At 34.7% G+C, this 14,829-nt stretch overlaps 1 protein-coding gene across 2 annotated transcripts in view; it reads left to right on the top strand.

The window, feature by feature from the left end:
• The window catches only part of AFG1L (AFG1 like ATPase), a 185,993-nt gene that overhangs the window by 89,350 nt on the left and 81,814 nt on the right, over positions 1-14,829 (top strand). For both annotated transcript variants that reach the window (XM_058566509.1, XM_058566510.1), the window contains exon 7: positions 8,290-8,348. In XM_058566509.1, the coding sequence (XP_058422492.1) occupies positions 8,290-8,348 (59 nt within the window). The remainder of the gene's footprint in view (positions 1-8,289; positions 8,349-14,829) is intronic.

The raw sequence follows: 14,829 nt of genomic DNA, 5'->3' as shown, positions 1-14,829 counted from the left end.
TAGTGTAGTGTAAGAACCTTAACAACAGTATACACCCATTTCTTTCCTCCCGGCTTTTGTGCTATTTTCATACATTTTACTTCTACATGTGTTATAAATCCCGAAATACATTGTTATTATTTTTGCTTTAAATACTTTTAAAGGGATTTAGATAATTAAAGTCTCATATTTACCCACAGTTACCATTTCTGGTGCTCTTTATTCTTTTGGGTGTTCCAGGGTTCCATCCAATATTATTTTTCTGCCTGAGGACTTCTTTTTAAGATTTCTTGTAGTTCTGTTGTTCTGGCGATGAATTCTTTCAGCTCTTGTATGTCACAAAAGTCTGTATTTTAAAAGATATTTTTGCTCAGGATAGAGTTCTTTGTTGACAATTTTATTTTTTTTCTTTGTCCTTTAAAAGTGTTGCTCTGCTATGTTCTGGCTTGCATAGTTTCCAATGAGAAGTTGTTATCATTCATATTTTTATTCCTCTGTATGTAATGCATCTTTTTTCTCTGGGTGCTTTTAAGTTTTTTTTTTTCCCCCTTTAATCACTAGTTTTAAGCAGTTTGGTTATAATATGCCTTGGTGTCGTTTTTTTCATATTTCTGTGCTTGCACTTTATTGAGCAATTTAGATCTATGGGTTTATAGTTTTCATCAGGTTTGGCAATATTTTGACCGTTATTTCTTCACATATTTTTTCTATCCCCTCCTCTTCTCGCCTTTGGGTACTGCCATTACACATGTATTAGGTTGCTTAAAATTGCCCCATAGGGGCCAACCTGGTGGCGCAAGGGGGTAAGTGCTCGCACTCTGCTTCGGCGGCCCGGGGTTCGCAAGTTCGGATCCTGGACGTGCACCAATGCACCACTTGTCGAGCCACGCTATGGTGGCATCCCATATAAAGTAGAGGAGAATGGGCATGGATGTTAGCCCAGGGCCAATCTTCTTCAGCAAAAAAAGGAGGATTGGCATGGGATGTTAGCTAAGGACTGATCTTCCTCACACACACAAAAAAATTGCTCCACAGCTCACTTATTTTCTGTTCATTTTTCTTCTCAGTGCTTCATTTTGGGTAGTTTCTGTTGCTGTGTCTTCAAGTTCATTAATACTTTTTTCTGCAGTGTCTAATCTGCTGTTATTCCCATCGAGCATATTTTTTTGTCTCACATATTGTCGTTTTAGAGATGTGGTTTTCATCTCTAAAAGTTCATCTTGGTTCTTTTTTATATTTTCCATGTCTCTATTTGATATGATCAATATTTCTTCAAGCTGCTTGAACACACGGAATATAGCAATAACTGTTTTAATGTTCTTGTCTTTTAAATTTATTATCTGTGTCAGTCCTAGGTCCGTTTCTATTGATTGGCTTTTCTTTTCATTGTGGGTCATGTTTTCCCGTTTCTTTGCATGTCTAGTAATTTCTTTTTGGATGTCAGACAGTGTAAATTTTACTTTGTTGGGTCCTGGATATTGTTTTGTTGCTATAAATATTCTTGAGCTTTATTCACTTTCTTAGAAATGGTTTGATTCTTTTGGGTACTGCTTTTAAGCTTTGTATGGCAGGACAGAGCAGCATTTAGTCTAGGACTAATTTTTCTCACTAGTGAGATAAATCTCTTCTCAGTATTCTACCCAATACCCCATGAATTATGAGGTTTTCCAATCTGACTGGTGGAGATGGGCACTATTCCCAGCTGTGTGTGAGCTCCAATGATGGTTTCCTCTAATACTTGCAGACGATTCTTTGCCTGGCTTTGGGTAGTTTCCTCACACACATGTACTCATCAGTACTCAGCTAAGGACTGAATTGGAACCATTAGCAGATCTCCAGAGCTTTTTCACTGGCAGCTTTCTATTCTCTGGTACTCTTCCTTGTGAACTCTAGCTGCATTTTCCTCTCTGGACTCTCATCCATCTCAATTCAGGGAGACTGCCAGGCTCTGCCTGGGTTCCCCTTGCCTGTGCAGAGTTCTATAAACTTTCACCAAGCGCTAAGCTGAGCAATTGTAGCACTCACTGCATTTGTTTTGTATTCTCAGGGATAACTGTTCTTTGTTCCTGCTGTCCAATATTTACACAAGCTATAACACCTAGTCTGGGAATTAGGGAAAGCCAGTCTAAAAGTTTGTCCACTATAGTGGATTCAAGGAAGGTTGATAGAAAATGTGGCCTTTGAGTAATTGTATAGTGTTAGAAAAGAAGGAAGAGAAAGTCATGAGCTCATGCTGACTCTTCTGCCTGGTGGCACCCTGCTCATTTTTCCAAAGTAGTCCAGTCCCTTTGTTACCTCTCTAAAGCTGCCTTTAGAGGTAGCTGATAAAACCCTGATAAAATGAATAACTTCTTGCTCTGTGTTTTATGTTTCTACCTTGTGTCCCTTTTTACCTTGAATCATGGTTATGGTCTGGTAGTGTCTGTCAGCTGTGATAAACGCAACTGGTCACAGCACGGTTCTGAAAAAGTCTACAAGTTTTAGCATCATTAAAGACCTAGACTCCTAGGTATATCAATTACTGGCTGAGAATTCAGCAAATTATTTAAAAAACTCTGAATAGGGGCCGGCCCCATGGTGTAGCGGTTAAATGCGTGTGCTCCGCAGCTGGCGGCCCGGGTTCAGATCCCGGGCATACACCAAGGCACTGCTTGTCAGGCCATGCTGTGGCAGCATCCCACGTAAAGTGGAGGAAGATGGGCACGGATGTTAGCTCAGGGCCAGTCTTCCTCAGCAAAAAGAGGAGGATTGGCATGGATATTAGCTCAGGGCTGATCTTCCTCACAAAAAAACAAAACAAAACAAAACAAAACAAAACAAAACAAAATGAAACTCTGAATATCAGTTTCTTTATTTGTAAAATGGAGTAGAACTGTCTACATTGTAGTGTTATTGTAATTTGTGTACGTACAGTGCCTAGTGAATTGCCTGGCTCCTAGTAGGTATTCTATAAATCCTAGCTCCTCCTTTTATTTATCTTTTGTCTTCAGCCTCATTTCAGTGCAGACATATAGTAGGAATTCATGAATGTATGTTGAATTCCAATTAGTTTTTTAAAAAGAAGCTAAGTAGCTCTTGCTGCTTAAATGGTCTAAAGGCGCCATTTTCTTTTAATCTATACTAAAATAAGAATCTCCTGGAAGGACAAATCAGATTGGTTCCATAAAGCTGTATAAATACTGTGTGTTAATTTATAGGAAAACTCCTTTTAATTACCCGTCTTAGAAGTTTTTCTTACTCTAAACCAATATTTACTCATATAAATAAGCATTATTCAGCCTGTTGGTTTTGACACTTGAATTTTTAAGGAAAAGATCTGCATGTCCATGTGCATCTCCAAAGTATTTAGATCCTTGTAATTACTTAAAAAAATCCTCTTTGCATGTATTTCATCTGTAAGTATTATTGTAGTTATTCACTGAGGAGAATGTAGAGGTCCTTATACCATTCTCAAAAAATGGATGTGCTATAATTCCGGTACTCTATCTTATATGAGCAAGTGCTCATTTAGCTCTGTTTAGAGATCCTTAAAAAATCATAGGCAAGAACTTCTGTTGAATTTTAAATAGTATTTAGTAAATAATGACAAATGTTGATATAAGTGTATTATAAAAACTTTATATCTAAAAAAATAATATCAAACAACTAATATTAAAAATTTGGTAGCTAAATAACATTTCAGGAGATGGATCTATTGCATTGATAATTACCATAATATTTGAATTGCAAAAACCTCTTCAACTTAATGAATACAGCCCTTTTTCACTTAAGGGTTCTATAAAAATCTAAAGGTTTTCAAGCCAAATGAATTCTATTTAGAATTTTGTTTAGAAAATACTTCTCAGAGCATAAAGTTTGAATTTTATATCCTTGTAAAGGCTGAGTTTTTTTTTTTTTCTTAAGTTAGCCCTTTAGAAAATTAAATCTTGAAGAGTAAAAGACATTGTTATTCTACTTTAACTTTGCTGATGAGTGGAGATCTTTTAATCAAGAATAATTCAAGTGGGCCTTTACATTTGTCCTTGCCATTAACTTGCTAAAAGGTGTGTGCTTGTTAAGTTACATCCCAGCCTTATATGTCCTTAGAAAAAGATATTATTCCATGAGTAAGACCAGAATGTTACCTTATAGATAAACTTTGATTAGCACAACTTGTTAGTTTTAATTCTATAACATTGTGTTCTTTGATACTCGCTAATGTTGTGTATGTTTTTTTCCCAATAAATTTTAAAAGAACTTATTGAAGCATAATTGATATACAGTAAATGGCATGTATTTAAAGGATACAATTTAAAAAATATTGACATAAGTAAACATCTGTGAAATCAATATAATGAACATTTCCATGACACCCAAAACTTTGTTCATCCCCTTTTTTCAACTCTCCCTACCATCTCTGTCCCACCCCAACCTTTCCCCTTCCCCAGGCAACCACTGATTTACTTTCTGTTACTATAGATTAGTTTGTTTTTTCAGTTTTATATAAATTGAATCACACAATATGTACCCCTCTCCGCTTTTGTTGATCCAGCCTCTTTTACTGAGTAATTATTTTGAGATTTAGCTAGTTTGTTCTGTGTATGAATAGTTTATCCTTTTTATTGCTGAGTACTATTTCATTGTACAGATATGCCACAGTTTATTTATCCATTGACCTAATAATGGACATTTGGATTGCTTCCAATTTTTGGTTATTACAAATAAAGCTGCAGTTTTTAGCTGTTATGAAAAAAGCTATTATAAACATTGAATGTATTTTTAAAATTATATTATTTTCGATTTTTACCACTTACTGGCAATCACGGCTGTCAGCTCTTATCATACAGCAATGTTTTTATGCACCTTCCCCAGCAGCTTGTAGTTAGGGAAGACTATGAAAATACCTAACTTTAAACCTATTTCCTGCCTTATACCCATTTTACTCATTCGAAGTATTGATTACGGGAAAGAAAAGATCTTATTTTGAATTTTGAAATTCTGACAGCCTGGCCAGCATTATCTTACCTTTTATAATATCCCTAAATAAAAATTTTAAATGTAACTGAATTAAAGCCTCTAGTCCTTAATTAACCAAAGACTTATGCAAATACTTGCTTCACTATAATGGTGTTATGATGAGTATTTTTCTAAAGAGAATAACTGTTTCCTAATGACCATATTTTATTTCCATAAGTAAATGTGGCAGTTGAAGTCCTCACGCCCGTCAGAATGGCTATAATTAACAAGACAGGAAACAATATGTGTTGGAGAGGATGTGGAGAGAAGGGAACTCTCATACACTGCTGGTGGGAGTGCAAATTGGTCCAGCCACTATGGAAAACACTATGGAGATTCCTCAAAAAATCAAGGATAGAACTGCCATATGATCCAGCTATTCCACTGTTGGGTATTTATCCAAAGAACTTGAAAACACCAATTTGCAAAGGTACATGCTACCCCTGTGTTCATTGCAGTATTATTCACAATAGCCAAGACTTGGAAGCAACCTAAGTGCCCATCAAGGGACGAATGGATAAAGAAACTGTGGTATATATACGCAATGGAATACTACTCAGCCATAAGAAACGATGAAATCCAGCCATTTGTGACAACATGGATGGACATTGAGGGTATAATGCAAAGTGAAATAAGTCAGAGGGAGAAGGTCAAATACCGTATGATTTCCTTCATTAAGTAGTAGATAATAACAGCAATAAACAAACACACAGGGACAGAGATTGGATTGGTGGTTAGCAGAGGGGAAGGGGGGAGGGAGGAGGGTGAAAGGGATAATTCGGTACATGTGTGTGGTAATGGGTTGTAATTAGTATTTTGGTGGTGAACATGATGTAATCTATGCAGAAATAGAAGTACAATGATGTAGACCTGAAATTTTTACAATGTTATAAACCAATGTTACTGCAATAAACAAAAAATTAAAAAAAAAAAAAAGACAAGAAAAAAACAAAAAAAAACAAAAAAAAACCAAAAAAAAAAAATAAAGAGAATAGCTGTTTCCTAATGACCATATTTTATTTCCATAAGTAAATGTGGCAATTGAAGTCTATTTTAGTTATCAAGTTTTCTCTAAACAAGGAAATATAGAAAGGATCCTATAATGCAATACTTAAAAAAAAATTGAGACGCATAATCTAATTTGTGGTTTTTATTATTGAGAAAACTTTTTACTGTTCTCATTTGTATACTTTATTTTTTTATTACTTTATAGATTTGACTTTATTTATTTTTTATTTTTTAATTTTTTGTTTATAGCAGTAACATTGGTTTATAACATTGTAAAAATTTCAGGTGTACAACATTATACTTCTATTTCTGCATAGATTACATCATGTTCACCACCAAAATACTAATTACAGCCCATCACCACACACATGTACCGAATTATCCCTTTCACCTTCCTCCCTCCCCCCTTCCCCTCTGGTAACCACCAATCCAATCTCTGTCCCTGTGTGTTTGTTTATTGTTGTTATTATCTACTACTTAATGAAGGAAATCATACGGTATTTGACCTTCTCCCTCTGACTTATTTCACTTTGCATTATACCCTCAATGTCCATCCATGTTGTCACAAATGGCTGGATTTCATCGTTTCTTATGGCTGAGTAGTATTCCATTGTGTATATATACCACATCTTCTTTATCCATTCGTCCCTTGATGGAATAGCTGGATCATATGGTAGTTCTAGCCTTGATTTTTTGAGGAATCTCCATACTGTTTTCCATAGTGGCTGGACCAGTTTGCACTCCCACCAGCAGTGTATGAGAGTTCCCTTTTCTCCACATCCTCTCCAACACATGTTGTTTCCTGTCTTGTTAGTTATAGCCATTCTGACGGGCATGAGGTGATATCTCATTGTAGTTTTGATTTGCATTTCCCTGATAGTTAGTGATTTTGAACATCTTTTCATGTGTCTGTTGGCCATCTGTATATCTTCTTTGGAGAAATGTCTGTTCAGGTCTTTTGCCCATTTTTTAATTGGGTTGGTAGTTTTTTTGTTGTTGAGATGCATGAGTTCTTTATATATTTTGGAGATTAAGCCCTTATCAGATGTATGGTTTGCAAATATCTTCTCCCAATTGTTAGGCTGTCTTTTCGTTTTGTTGATGGTTTCCTTTGTTGTGCAGAAGCTTTTTAGTTTGATGTAGTCCCATTTGTTTATTTTTTCTATTGTTTCTCTTGCCCGGTCAGACATGGTGTTTGAAAAGATGTTGCTAAGACCGATGTCAAAGAGCGTACTGCCTATGTTTTCTTCTAGCAGTTTCACAGTTTCAGGTCTTACATTCAAGTCTTTAATCCATTTGGAGTTAATTTTTGTGTATGTTGTAAGGTAAGGGTCTACTTTCATTTTTTTGCATGTGGCTATCCAGTTTTCCCAGCAACATTTGTTGAAGAGACTTTCTTTTCCCCATTGTATGTTCTTGGCTCCTTTGTCAAAGATTAGCTGTCCATAGATGTGTGGGTTTATAGATTTGACTTTTAAAAGGAACATTTCATATGCAATAAAATTTCTACCTCTTAAAAAATATTCCAAGTCTCTATTTTTAAAGAAAAATATGCAAAGCTTAGAATATGTTACCCCTTCCCGCTTGTTTGCTCTTGACAATATGTATGTTTATGTGTGTGTATATGTGTGTAAAAATACATACACTGTGACACATAAATATATATAAAATATCATTGTGAGGCAATAAATACTACCTGTTTATGATATATAATTGCATTAAATTTACAGTCTTAAGAATGGAGTTTTAATTTTTAGGTAATTTCTTTTAAAGTAAAGTGGCCTTAATGTCATTTACGTTAAAGTCAAATATATAAGTGTGATACAAATACATGCACAGTTCTAGCTATTGATGTGTTTTCTTAAAAGGCTAATCTTATTACACACTTTTAATTCTGTACTGAGAACTTTTATTATAGATTGAGAAAAGGAAAATATAATTCCTTTCCCAGTAGAATCCTATATATTCAAATATCAAATACCTTTCAATATATTATTTTCTTATCTTAAGTTATTGATTTAGGATCATTTGTGAATTTTGAAAAGCAATTCTTTCATTGCTTTTTATTATAGTTTAAAGGTAATTTGATTGAATGCCTTTTGATCTTCTTTCTGTGATTGTTAATTTTTTCTCTTATTAAGAATAGAATGAATTTTGTGTAATACCAGAATAGAAATCAGTTTTGGTTACTTTCCTTCTCTTTTACTCTGTTATCTTCTTTATCAGTAGAAAACTTGCCAGGCTAAACTATAAGCTAACGTTATGATTTAGGTTAAGTACAAAGCTAATACCAAGTTTTTCTTTCAGATCTTTATAAAAATGGACTCCAAAGAGCTAACTTTGTACCATTCATAGCTGTCCTGAAGGTAAGGAAAATCACTTACATGTGTTCACTGACTAATATCGTATTGCTTGATAATCAAGGGCTTTTATAGGATTGCCATGGTGTTGCATTCAAGTAGAATTCATTTTGCTATTAGATAGTAATAGTCAAAGACACTAAAGGAGAAAAGAATCTTTTTTATATGGTATTCATCAATGTGTACACAGGAAAAATTATAAAATATAGTCTAAATTATTATCTAACTGAAACATTTGATAGTTTGCATTTTATAAATTTTAATTTGAGGTTTGCTCATAAATATTATAGTAGAGTGTTTAAACTTATACATTGATTTCTGAAAAAAATGTTTAATGTTCCCTGTTTCCTTCAGGTTAATGGCCATTAACATGTTTTCCCAGCTATTAAAGTTGCTATTCTAGAGTAGCATTATTACAAAAATATTCTAATATATTTAAATGTGATTGCCATCAACTTATCATGAAATTATGTCAAGTTGAGGCACATAAATAGTTTAAATATTTGTGTGTATCATCACTGAATACAGTTTAAAATAGTCTTCATTACAATATGATTAAGAATAAAATAGCCTCCTTTTTCTCTGTTAATTTTTAGTAATTTTTTACACGATTATTCAATAATTCTACATCTATCAATATCTATTGAGAACCTACTATGTGCAAAGTTCTACATAGGCTTAATGGGTAATATAATCATGAAATAGGCTTTTCTTGCTTGCAAGTCATTTATAATCTAGTTGGGCTATAATATGTACACAAATACCTATAACACAAAGCAAAATGTAATAAGTACCAAAAAGAAGCATATGTGCAAAAATATGATTTCCGTAATTCTTAGGTACATAATTTTTCCCAGTCCATAACAAGATGACTGAAGAAAGGATAAAGTTTTATTTTTTTTTAAAAACCCTAAAACCTCAAAAATTCCTACAAAGAAGGAGGAGTAAAAACATTTTATCTTCAAATTTTCTGAAGATATAGTCAGACAATCTTTTTGAAATATACTTCAGTTGGAATTGTTATTGGTGTCAAGCTTTATTCCCTGTGCTATACTTAGGAGAATTCAAACATCTGTTTCCTTGACCAATTTTAGATTCCCAGAGGATTTTAATTTCTCTCAGATATTTATAGATGTAAGGAAAAGTACTTTTTGAAGATTTATACTGTTGGTAATTTTTTCCACTTTATATTCATATTTTGCATTTGGGGAGAAGATAGATTTGCTGTGTTTTCTCCCCGCCAGGAATCCAAAGTAATATGGTGTACATAGATGCAAAAATATAAACAGGGAAGCTAAGAAAAATAGGTGCTAAAAATAGTATCTTCATATAGCATAAAATACACAAAATATAAAGAGGGAAAGCTCATAGAATGAAACAAGTTAAAAGGTTCTCAGAGAACTTGGTAGCTGTACGTTTTTTTTTTTACCCCAAACCTTACTTTTTAGCCAGTAATTTGTCATACTTCAATATATAATAGCATTATTAATAGGCTGCTGAATTGGCCAGATTGAATTTAATTTCCTTTCCTTTTCCCACTCTTAATTTATTTTTTTTTTTGAAGAGGAAGGAAAACCAAAAAGATGAATAATCTAAATTTGAAATTGAACAAGAACTGAGATAAATATTATACAATTTGAAATTGAACATGAACTGAAATGCCTAGGAAACTAGATACCAGATTGGATGAGAAAGGATTGAAAATGTCTCATTTATTCAAAAGACTTTTCACGTGTTACGAACGTCAGCCTGTTGAAATGTACACTGGAGTGTGTTTCCCTGGAGCATTTTTGGTGGGCATGTGAAGTTTCCCTTGTAAGGAGAGGTTGTTTCATATTAATTTAAATGGCATTTTGCCTATTCACATATGCTAGTGTTACTCTTTTCTTTTGGCCCAGCTGAGAGAAAGGTAGCAGAAGTCAATCTTAAAACAAATAGAGAATCTGAGTTTAATAAAAAGGGATTATAAACAACATAGAAATGTATTTGTGGAAAATGTGCAGTGTAAAATCCATTTTTTCCTTTGTGTTCTCCTCTATAAACCAAGTAATAGCAAATTTGTAATTCACAACAAGAACTTGTGATTTGTTGCTTGAAGTATTGCAAAATAGCAAAAACTTAAATAAACTCATAGTAAACAATAATATTTTTATAAGATAGTAGGAATAATGAGGAGGACTGAAATGCTATTAAAAAACAAAATGTGGTATATACATACAATGAAATATTGTTCTGCCATAAAAAGGAACGAAATTCTGACATATGCTCCATTATGGATGAACCTTGAAAACGTACTGAGGGAAGCCAGGCACAAAAGGACAAATATAATATGATTCTACTTGTGTGAGGTACCTAGAAAAGGCAAATTCAGAGAGACAGACAGTAAAAATAGAGGTTACCAGGGGCTGGGAGGAGGGGGCACTAGGTAGTTATTGTTTTATGGATACAGAGTCTCTGTTTGGGATGATGAAGAAGCTCTGGCAATAGACAGTGATGATGGTTGCAATAACATTGTGAATGTACTTAATGCCATTGAATTGTATGCTTAAAATGGTTAAAAATGGTAATTTTATGTTATGTATATTTTGCCACAACTTATTAAAAAAAAGAAAGGACTGGAAAGGATATAGAAAATGCTCAGATACATTCCCTCTAGGAAGCCTTCCTAGAGTAACTCCTTGAAACAAAGCAAAGCGAAGTGAAGCAAAACAAAACATAAAAACCAAGCCCTTACGTATAATTTCTATGGCCTTTTAAGTAGGAAAGTTCCTGCTTTGCTCTTACTTGCATGTTCTTTGAGTTTATTTTGCTGTTCTTTTTCTTTTTTTTTTTTAGCTATCTGCTCAGCTGTCATCTGTTTCTCTTTTTTTATTTTTTTTTTAAATTTTTTGTTTATTGCAGTAACATTGGTTTATAACATTGTATAAATTTCAAGTGTACATCATTATACTTCTGTTTCTGCATAGATTACATCATGTTCACCACCCAAATACTACTTACAACCCATCACCACACACATGTGCCGAGTTATCCCTTTCGCCCTCCCCCCTCCCCCCTTCCCCTCTGGTAACCACCAATCCAATCTCTGTCTCTATGTGTTTGTTTATTGTTGTTCCACTGCTGGGTATTTATCCAAAGAACTTGAAAACACCAATGCATAAAGATACATGCACCCCTGTGTTCATTGCAGCTGTTCTTTTTCTGATTTACTAAGATTAATTTTTTAATCTCATTTCAACCTTCTTTCCTAAATGCATTTAAGGCTCTTTATTCCCTCTAAATAGCTGCATCCATGAAGTTTTGATATTCAGTATTTTCACTATCAAGTTCAAAGTATTTTCTAGTTTCCATTCTGATTTCTTCTTTAAGCCATGAGTTGTCCAGAAGTATGTTTCTTATCCAAGCATATGAGAATTTTCCGGTTATCGTCTTGTGATTGTTTCTTAACAAATGCTTAATTGCACTGCGTGCGGTCAGAGAATATGCTCTTGCAACTTCAGGCCTTTCAAATTTGTTGAAACTTGCTTTATGACCCAGTATGTGGAAAATTTTTGTAAATATTCTCTGTATTTTTGAAAATAATGAGTACTCTCCAGTTGTTGTATGTGATAATATATATAGCTCAACACACCCATTAGGTTAGATTTGTTAATCATGCTGTTCGAACCTTTATTCTTATATATTTTTCCCATCAGTTACTGAGAAGCTTATGAAAAGCATCTCCTACTATGATTGTGAATTTGTCTGTTTCTCTTATAATTCTGTCATTGGCCTTACATATTTGGAGGCTATGTTATAAGTTGCATGCAGGTTTAAAATTATTAAATATTGCTTTTGAATGGAACTTTTTTTTATTGTGAAATTTTTGTTGTACATTATTGTTTGTCAGTCACCATATAAGTGCATCCCTCCACCCCTTGTGCCCACCCCCCACCCCCCAGCCCCTAGTAACCACCAAACAGTTGAATGGAACTTTTTTAATCATGTTTTTATCATTAAGTAGTAACATAAGCTCCTTTGTCTCAAGTGTAGTCATAATTGCCTGTTGAAGTATTTTTATCATGTCTGCTTTAAATTGCACATTCATAGGGTAATTTTGTCAGATGATTCTAACATCTCTGTCATTTTGATGTTGGCATCTATTGATTGTCCTTTTACATTCAGTTTGAGATCTTCTTGGGTTTTGGTATGCGTGAATTTCACTTGAAACTTGGACATTTTCATAATTTGTCATGAGACTTTGGATTTTTTTATATCAATTTTTTATTGTGGTAAAATACACATAACATAAAAATTACCATTTTAACCATTCTTAAGTGTACAATTCAGTGTCATTAAGTACATTCATGTTGTTGTGTAACCATCACCACCATCCACCTCCAGAACTTTTTCATCTTGCAAAACGGAAACTCTGTACTCATTAAATAATAACTCCCCATTCTCCCCCTTCCCCAGCTCTCCATAGCCACCATTCTACTTTCCATCTCTATGAATTTGCCATTTCTAGGTACCTCATATAAGTGGAGTCATATAATATTTGTCCTTTTGTGTCTCGCTTTTTTCACTTAGTATAATGTCTTCAAGGTTCATTCATGCTGGGGCATGTGTCAGAATTCCATTCCTTTTTAAGGCTAAGTAATATTCCATTATATGTATATACCACATTTTCTTTATCCATTCATCTGTTGATTGACATTTGGGTTGTTTCCACCTTTTGCCTATTGTGAAGAATGCTGTTCTGAACATTTGTGTACAAATATCTGTTTGAGTCCCTGCTTTCAATTCTTCTGTGTATGTACCCAGAAGTGGAATTACTGGGTCACATGATAATTCTGTATTTAATTTTTTAAGGAACTGCCATACTGTTTTCCACAGCAGCTGCACCATTTTACATTCCCACCAACAATGCACAAGGGTTCCAGTTTCTCCACATCGTTGTCAACACTTGTTATTATCCTTATTTTGATAATAGCCATCCTAGTGGGTGTGAGGTGGCATCTTACTGTAGTTTTGATTTGCATTTCTCAAATGATTAGTGATGTTTAGCATCTTTACATGTGCTTATTGGCCATTTGAGTGTCTTCTTTAAACTTTTAGTTTTAGGTGGCTTTTTGGACACTATTCTGGCAGAAGAAGGAGAGGCACTACCTCGTTACTACCAGATATGGGTAGAAGTCCAGGTTCCTTAATTAGCCTCCATTGAGTGATCCTCCTTGTTATTGCTGGTGGAGAGGTTCCACTGACATCATGAGAGGGAGGGAGTGTGATGCTCAGTATTGACTGGCAGGGATGATATTTCCAGCTCCCTACTTGGCCTTCTCTGACATCATCCTGGCAGGAGTGTTGGGATGCCTCATTACAGCCTTGTCAGAGTGTAATTCTAGGCTCCCCTCAGCCTTGGCTGGAATGGGTAGAGGTGACATCAGTTTTTATTTCTGTGGTGTTTGCTTCAGTAGAACAGTTATTGTCAAAAAGTTTTTTCTCTTGTTATGCTGCCATTTTCCTGGTCCTTTGGCTAAAGAGAGCAGACTTTTGTTGGGGCCTCATTTGTCTGTGTCCATTGGCCTTTCTGGGTTGCTGGCTTCTTCAGCTCTAAGTCTGGAATATATGAACCAGAAAGAAAACTAGAGAACTCACCATTGTATTGTTCTTGGGGTCCATGTTCTTCCTTCTTTCCAGTTTTCAGTCTCTTCTTCTGTTTGTTTTATATATAATTTCCAGGATTTTAAATTGTATATAGCAGGAGGAATAGGGAAAAGTATACCTACTTCATCTTCCCAGAAGCAGAAGTCAGTTTATTAAAAGTCCTTGTCTGCTAATTCTATCCTCTCTGTCATTTCTGGTTTTGTTTCTGTGGTTGATTTTTCTTCCTGCTTGTGAGTTCTATTTTCCTGCTTCTTTGCAAGTTTAGTAATTTGTGATTGGAAGCTGGACATTGTGATGATTACATTGAGTCTCTGTTACTTCCTTTAAGGCTGTTGAACTTTATTTTGGCAAGTGGTTAAGTTTCTTGCAGATCAGCTTGATCCTTTTGAGGCTTGTTTTTAAGCTTTGTTAGAGTGTCTAGAGTAGCCTTTACTCTGGGACATTTTTAGCCTTTCTTCTAGGTGTGACCCTTCTAGGGTCTCTACCGAATCCCCTTAGTGTCCATTGAAATCTCTCTACTCTGGCTGTTCAGAATGCTTATATCTCCCAGGTTTGTGTGGATTGTTCTTTGCCTAGTCTTGTGGAGTTTCACCCTATGCGTGTGCAATATAATATTCAGTCAAAGATTACAGACTTTCCCTATGCAGATATCTGGAGCTCTTTCTCTACATAGCTTTCTCCTTTACTGAACTCTACCATGCAAATCCCAACTGCTTCAGCTTCCCAAAACTCTGATCACTGTCTCCTCAATTCATTTAGACTGCTCTGCTGCAGTCTAGAAATTGCCTCTAGGCAGAAAGCCAGGGAAAATGTAATGCTTGCTTGCCTGATTTATTTCCCA

This window comes from Diceros bicornis, chromosome 23 (assembly GCF_020826845.1).
Source record: "Diceros bicornis minor isolate mBicDic1 chromosome 23, mDicBic1.mat.cur, whole genome shotgun sequence".
In the NCBI taxonomy this organism is placed as follows: Eukaryota; Metazoa; Chordata; class Mammalia; order Perissodactyla; family Rhinocerotidae; genus Diceros; species Diceros bicornis.
Note: the sequence above shows the minus strand (reverse complement) of the source record. Positions and strands in the feature narration are given on the sequence as shown.